Genomic DNA, 7314 nt, shown 5'->3' on the forward strand with positions numbered 1-7314 from the left:
ACCTGATTGCTTCTTGATACCTGTCAATCTAGAATTCACTGTAAATGATTCATGTTTAACTACTCCTATCTTTATGGAAAGGAAAAAGCTATCAAGACAAACTTCCATCATTTCAGGTGTTATCTTTCTAGTTAGCTATTCCGTATCATTGCCTAATGCTGACGAATAGTCCTTAAAGGTTCAGAAATAGCTACATACTGACAGCATTGAACTTTATGTATTTTTATGGCATTTCACTATGATCCATAAAGCAGTTACAAAAAGCAGTGTACATCAGGCCATGGGATCTTTATTGCCTCTTCCCCTGTCCCTTGGCCAACGGCAGTGGCTCTGAGGAGAAGCATCTCCGAGATATGTGATGCCATGTGTGCTGCCAGGCCATTCATATGTACCCCAGCCATACAAGCTTCCCTAAATTCTGGCTATTATAGAGAGAAATTAATTTCTCTGAATAATAATCTGTTCTAGAGTTCAAATTTTTTATGTTTCTAGGAAGAAATAATAGGAAAGCACCCTTCATGAGAGGTACTGGCAGTCTGTGAAAACAGAAGGTATGTAACTATGAACCGACTATGACCGTGTCACTGAGCTCTGCATTAAGAGAAGCAACTTAAAGCTCGGGTTACTGTATAACCACCTGGAGCTGATAGCAGCTCCTGTGTACACCAGCTGACAAGGATAGGGCCTGCAGCCATCACATTCCTTTCACACAGGTCTCTAAACAGCATTGGAAAGTAACAGCCTTCAGTAGCACCTCAAACAGTGTACTTGCAGGGATGACAGAACTTCTCTCCGGGGGTTTCCCCTGAGCCACGCAAGGTAGTTTTAAGATTGTGTGTGTTTTAGTTGAATGTTCAGGAATCACAATACTTGGCTACAGTTTGGCATGGAAAAGTGACAAAATACAGCTATTGCTTATGAAGCAGCATTAATGCATCCTGAATAGTACAGATCAGTAGGAAATACAGACCCCATTTCAAGTTCCTTTTAAGTTAACTCTGTTTTAGATTAAATAGTTCAGATGTGTAACAAACTGGCAAAAAGTGATGGCAGTGAATATACGGTAAAAGAAACTCTAACGAAACCCATTTCCATGAATACTCAATGTTGCTCACATGTCCCCACTAATACTACAATCTAGAGCTCAGAAAGCAGTAATTCGGCAAGCCTGATGTTACTGTGCTGGCCAACCAATAAATACTAATGTAGTGCTTTGGTACCATTGCAGATAGTTACCCAGTTCCTGTGACCATGCCACACTGAAATGAATCTGGCTGGGTTAGGCCCACCTCCCTCTGCCCCCAAGCTGGTCTTACTAAACTAGAACACAGCAGACACGCAGTTTCTGTAGGTAACATCAAGAGTTACCTACATTTGACTTTCCTCATTTCACAACCCACACTCCTACCCCTAAAAATACACATGCTTCACCCACAGAACCATTACCTCACAGCCTTTTATTTCCTTTTCTATTTGGCTGAATCTTCTAACCTACTTTTTAAAATAAAAAAAAAAATTCCCCACTACGCTGTTACCGCCAGTTACAGCACCAGGAAGGTGTGCTGGGGCCGAATTGGGCATGATGGAATTTGCCATGGGGAAACCCGCTGATGACAGTGGAACCTGCCCACAAGTGAATTCCCATGGCTCCTGCCACCCCTTTATAAGTAGGTGGAGGTGCAGCAAGGCTGGCAGGAGAAGCAGGCAGCAGCCGAGCACTCACTGGAGCACAGCTGCTGCGTGGAGTGGAAATGGCTGGCTTTAGCAGCAAGAGCTTGGTCCTGGTTTCCCTGTTGGGGCTGCTGGCACTGCTCCTGTGCGGTACCTCCGAAGGTGAGTGAGCTCGGGCGTTTGGCCCTAGGAAGCAGTTCTCAGCGCTGCCCTGCAGCGCCAGCCACACCGGGGTGTGCATGCTCGCAGCTGGCCACAGGACGAGGGTGAGGTGGAAGGGAATTGTTTCAGCAAAGTATGCTGCCTAATCCTGCTTCTCTTTCGACAGGGAGCTCGATAGTCAGGGGGCTGAACAGTGGGTACCCTAGGCAGCACGACAGCGTGGTCCAATCGGTTTGTTTACTTCGTCATTTTCCTTCATTCCAGCACAAAGCAACCAGGATTGCTGCCTGTCTTACACCAAAGTGCGTCTGCCTCGGTGGGCCCTAAAGGGTTATACTGAACAGCTCTCCAGTGAAGTCTGCGATATCCATGCAATCATGTAAGTTACTTTTCAGAAGATCCTCTGTTTTTTCTGACATGTATTAACCTTAGGATGCCTGTTTGGGCAGAAACAATGATTTGAACCCTATAAGCATGATTTTTCTTGCTTTTTAAAATGTTCAATTAACAGAATAAATCGTAGATAATACCTGTGAACAAAATACACAACCTCTAGTTGATAGGGACTGCTAACTCAGAAAACAGCGTACAATGTAAACAATAAATCTGACTGTTTAGGAATCAGCTGTGCAAAGAAAGACATACTTCGTCTCCAGCTGAGGGCCACTCTAGCCAACACAGGGTGTTCCCTTGCCACATGTGTTAACAGACACATAAGCAACAAGAGTTTTCTTAATTTACAGAAATTGGTTTTAGCCCTCTAAATGTTGATCTGTCAACTCAGCTTGTCAGCAACTATTCCTTTAGTCTCACAAATTATTTCTGGTATCCAGCAAAGTTCTTTGTCTCAAGAGTTCCAATAAATTGAACATGACTTTATGGTGCAAAAAATGATCCCTGAGACTGAAGCAGCTTTACATTTAAATTTCATTAGGTGTTTCTTTTTGTTTATATAGTATTGGATGGGTTGTGTAGCATCCCATATCTAAATGGCATTTACAAAACAGTTGTTATTGTTTATTATAAGGATAACTACGATGCATGTTTTTGATCAAAAGCACCTTCACAGTATTTACTAGCAGGGCTTTCTAATGATTTACTGATCTCTTTATCATTATTTCTTTTCCAGTTTCCACACTCAAAGTGGGCTGAACGCCTGTGTAAATCCTAAGGAAGGATGGGTAAAGAAGCATCTTCTTTTCCTGAGGTAGGAATCTAAAAATCTAAATACTACTAGGCTGCTGAAAACAGAGCATGTATGAAAGCCCATTTCTTACATCTCCTGAATGACACTTCTGATAGCAATGCTGAACACATTTGCCTTTCCATCTCCTGTCAGACATGGCTACTACTTTTTAGAGTCTTCTCAGGGATAGTCATGTCACATAGTCATGTCACATGCCCCTTTTTCTACCTGAACTATTCTCTCAGGAGGTACTATATCTTGGATAGAGAAATCTATAATTGACCTGTGGCTGAGGTCATTATTTATGTGTGTTCTCTTATTGTTTTAACAGCCATAAGCTCAAGAAGATGTCAATGTGATATGGTTTCCAGCAGGGAACTAAACACGGACATGGCTGAAGAACCGCTAGGTTCAACCTCTCTCGGCTGAGATCGTCGTCTTGTACACTGTTGTGTGCTTACTCACCACTATCTCTGGCTTCTTTGGAACCGTTGAACTTCCTGAGTTGATTCATATTGCATCGTTGTTTTGCTTGAATTAAGCATTTTGTTAAAGTTTCTATTTTTCTAATACATGTATGTTAGTAATATGACATAAGAGTACTATTTAGTAAGGACTACCTTAAGCTGTTGTACAGAATATGAATTTTATGAAGTTTATTGCATGTTATTTTTGTTTTGTTCAGCATGTGTAAAACTGGTTATTTATTCTGTTTATTTTGTTACTTCTTTGGCCCTGTCTTGTGCCAAAATTTTTCCTTTTAACTGTAGTTAACATTATAATACTTCTTGAACTATTGTTAAACAAAGTCTGCTTGTGGAAAAAATGGATATTGGAGTTTAAAAAAAAAAAGTTAAAATCTGCACTCTCTGTGTGATATGTTTATTTTTATAATTGAAAAAAGGTGACTTCCCCTTGAAATTAATCCCTTTGCTTATGAGCCTCCAGCTTAAACAATTAGGCAAGTGTATTCACACCTGTTTAAAGCCACTTTCCACCTTGTTCACTTTGTTTGCCCTATGGATAGCTACGACCTCCATAGGTTATAATTCCTTCCTCTCCCCCAGACAGCTGCTATATATGAAGCTCTTGCTTAACATGAAGACCTGTTCTTAGATCAATTTCATCTTAATCAGACTTGAGAGAATTTATCTCCCCAGTTTCTCTATTTATTCAGGAGAAACCTTATACATGTTGTTATAGGGCAAGTTTCTAGCACGTCCACTGAGAAGGATTAGGATGGTGATTACTGTAACACAGTCTGCTCTCAACTTTAAAGGCTGTCTCTAGAGGAGAAATTTGCAGTGCTTTCCTCCCCTTTAAGCATTTCCTATAGTATCCTATAACTTCTAGCATAATGAGGTTTTCCTGATGAAGGATGGAGATCTGCAGACACTACTGCAATATAAATGATGCCTGATAAAAGTAATGGGACTTCATGGAGTAGGTAGGACATGGATGCAGGTTGAATGGGCAAGGCTGCTTAGCTTTTTAGGTAATTACACGGCCCACACAGACTTCAGGAATGTGACCAAGTAGGCTGTGTAAGTGTAGTCCTCTCATTGTCAGCAACAGAGTCTTGCACATAAATCTATGCCTTGCCTTTTGGTACCTTTTAGTCATAGAGATAGAGGCAATATTTTTAATTTAATTTAAACTTAAATGTAAAGCATTTTTGGTGCCCTTGAGAGAGGAGCTGAGAGGTGTTGGTTTTTTTAAATGGTGTTCATGAGTGTAAGGCTGTTATTTTCTGGTTTCAAAACTTGCTACAGCATAAGCAATCTGCTCATGACTCTGCAAATCTGGGAACTGGCAATTCTCTGTGGGTGATGCCCTGAAGGAGCAAGATTAATTGGCTCTAATTTCCAGCAGGTGGATTCCATGTCCCTAATACTAAGGATCTCACATAAAAACCTATCAGCCTGCCAGGGAGGAGTAATTACCCAGCACATTCCCTGGGGATTCCCCTAATATGTGGGCAAAGCTCTGACTCATTCCAGCTAGCACTAGTGTGGGCTCCTGTTTGGGCTCAGAGAGTTCACAGGCTAAATCAGGTACCAGTGAAATGGTATGGATACAATGAATGGATTCGTATTAAAAGCATCAGAAGGTGAGGTTCCCTAAGCTTACCTTTGGAATAGGTAGGCATTGGTGGAGATGTTAGGAACTAGAGCTGTATATGAACTTGGTGCAGAAGAGCCTGGAGTCCAAGCTGGCGAATTCAAAGCAGGGGAGCAAAATAAGAAAGTGAAGACTGATATGTGAAATTCTGTGGGTGGCTTTTTGTACTCCCAGGTTGGGACTGTTAAAACTTTTGTATTGGTTCTGTAACTCATCCTTCCTCTTGTCAGCCATGGCTCCATTGCCCCAAAACCCCAGATGCTTCATCCACAGAGCTATGACTCATGGAACGGTTTTTTTTCAGTTCCTCTTGTTCTGGTGGAATATTTTTTTATATCCAACCTCATTGGAGGAAAAAAAAAATAAATTGAAAATCGGTTTTTATGCTCAATAACATAGACTGATAAGGTTGTTATATTACTGGTAGGAAATTCTATGTAAAAATAACATGTCCCTCCATGCATTCCTGAGGACACAAACAGGTACTGTAAGTGAGAGTTGTATCTCCAAAATCATCAAATCAGAGGTGCATTTTTGTAAGTAACCTTAAGTGGCCAGTTAAAAGTTCTGACAGCTCTGAAAATCATGATAATTTCTAGGAAAACCTGAATCTTGATTATTTCGGTGGGGTTGTTTTGCATTTGTGTAGGTAGAGTTTCTTTTTCCTGTGTATCTTTGGCGCTCAGCTCCTAATTCAGCATGTGCAAATTTGTTGAATAATTTGAGATGCAGTACTAGATGGTCATTTGGGGACTTTTTTCTTCCATTTATAGATTTTTTTAAAAAACCAATTATTTTTTCTTGCAAAATGCCAATGAGGCTTTTTATTACAGCTTGGATATAATTTGGATAATGGGTGTGAGAGCTTTCCTTTCAAAGTCTCAGCACAACTTCATACTTCGGTTCCAAAGTCTCCTGCTCTTGCTATAGTGAGACAGTCCTCAGTGATTTGTGTGCCTGCTGGAGTATTATTATAGAATCCTATTTGCACATATTCTTTCTGTGCAGTTTTTTGTTTGTTTGCTTGCTTGTATTGTTGTTGGCTTTTAATCTTTATTTTTGCTTCGTTTTTAATTCCTTCCCCACCGCCCCCCCCGCCCCCCAAGCAATCTCACACCATTCCCAGTCAAGACATTGCAGCATTCCATTAGCTGGGGATCTTTGACAGAAAACTTTCTGTTCATATATGGAGTCATAATTAGATTTACTAATTTCTTAATGTTTTCTTCCACTCCAGCACAAAGCAACAAAATAACTTAGCATTGCATGGATAGTGATTTTTGTAAGGAATAGCAAACCTCCTGCTGATTTAATTTTGTTGTTAAAATATAAAACCTATCACATCTCATCTGCTGGGCAAGTACCAACAATTTATTTCTTGTATTACTGTTCAGTTGATGGTAGCTTGTAACTGTCAGTTGAAGACTGTCTTTTGTTCCTTATCTCTTGTTTTTTCCACCTTCCACACAAAGGGGGGGTTGTAAAGTGTGTACAAATCCAAGAGACAAATGGGTGAAGGCCCTTCTCAGCCTGCGGTATGTATGTTTTCAAGTATATCTGAAAAGCAATCTTTACTGGGTGTGCTTAGTGACAATAACAGTTTTAGCACTTTCATAGGGGTTTTGATAATTGGTCAGTTATTTTCAATTATCAATACCAAGCCCACATGTAACTGAACTTCACTCCTGATGAACTGGAATGCATTGTTCAGCTGTAATTTTGTTGAGAAGTGAATCGGGGAATTTGTGAACCAAGAAAAGCTTTAGGCTTATGACACTGTCACTTGATTTTAATGGCATACACCCAGCTGGATAAACATGAACACAATACAGATGATCAATTGTAACAAGCATTCTGTATGCTGAGCTCAGCTGTGTTACACCCTGGAAGTCTTATTCCAAATGTCAGGCTACAGGCAACATCCTTTGCCAAAATATGAATCATAAAGGAAGTTGTTAGTCTTCAACTAAAACTAATTCGTTTTGTATGCTGAGTTTACTAAGCAATTTAAGTTGTATGACTGTACATAAATGGAAAACTATGATTCCTATGATCTTGTGTTGCTCTTTTCTGGGAGGTGTCAGCCTTAACTGTCCAGTGTTGCAGTCCTAACTGTGTTAAAGGTTTTTAAATGGCTGTTTGTTCGTTCTGTATGCTTAAAAAGCAAGTATGTC

At 40.3% G+C, this 7314-nt stretch overlaps 1 protein-coding gene across 1 annotated transcript; it reads left to right on the forward strand.

The window, feature by feature from the left end:
• Positions 1-1751: 1751 nt before the first annotated feature.
• On the forward strand, positions 1752-3378 carry CCL20 (chemokine (C-C motif) ligand 20). The gene is made up of 4 exons (XM_009707444.1): positions 1752-1833; positions 2098-2212; positions 2963-3040; positions 3351-3378. The coding sequence occupies exons 1-4, from the start codon at positions 1752-1754 to the stop codon at positions 3376-3378; spliced, it is 303 nt and encodes a 100-aa protein (XP_009705746.1).
• The last annotated feature ends 3936 nt before the right edge of the window (positions 3379-7314 follow it).

The sequence above is a fragment of the Cariama cristata genome, unplaced genomic scaffold (assembly GCF_000690535.1).
Source record: "Cariama cristata isolate BGI_N322 unplaced genomic scaffold, ASM69053v1 scaffold9979, whole genome shotgun sequence".
Classification (NCBI taxonomy): domain Eukaryota; kingdom Metazoa; phylum Chordata; class Aves; order Cariamiformes; family Cariamidae; genus Cariama; species Cariama cristata.

Coding starts and splice junctions, on each gene's coding strand:
- CCL20 (XM_009707444.1), top strand. CDS start 1,752: ATGGCTGGCTTTAGCAGCAAGAGCTTGGTCCTGGTTTCCCTGTTGGGG. Junction 1,834..2,097: donor CCTGTGCGGTACCTCCGAAG/GTGAGTGAGCTC, acceptor CCTTCATTCCAG/CACAAAGCAACCAGGATTGC. Junction 2,213..2,962: donor TGCGATATCCATGCAATCAT/GTAAGTTACTTT, acceptor TTTCTTTTCCAG/TTTCCACACTCAAAGTGGGC.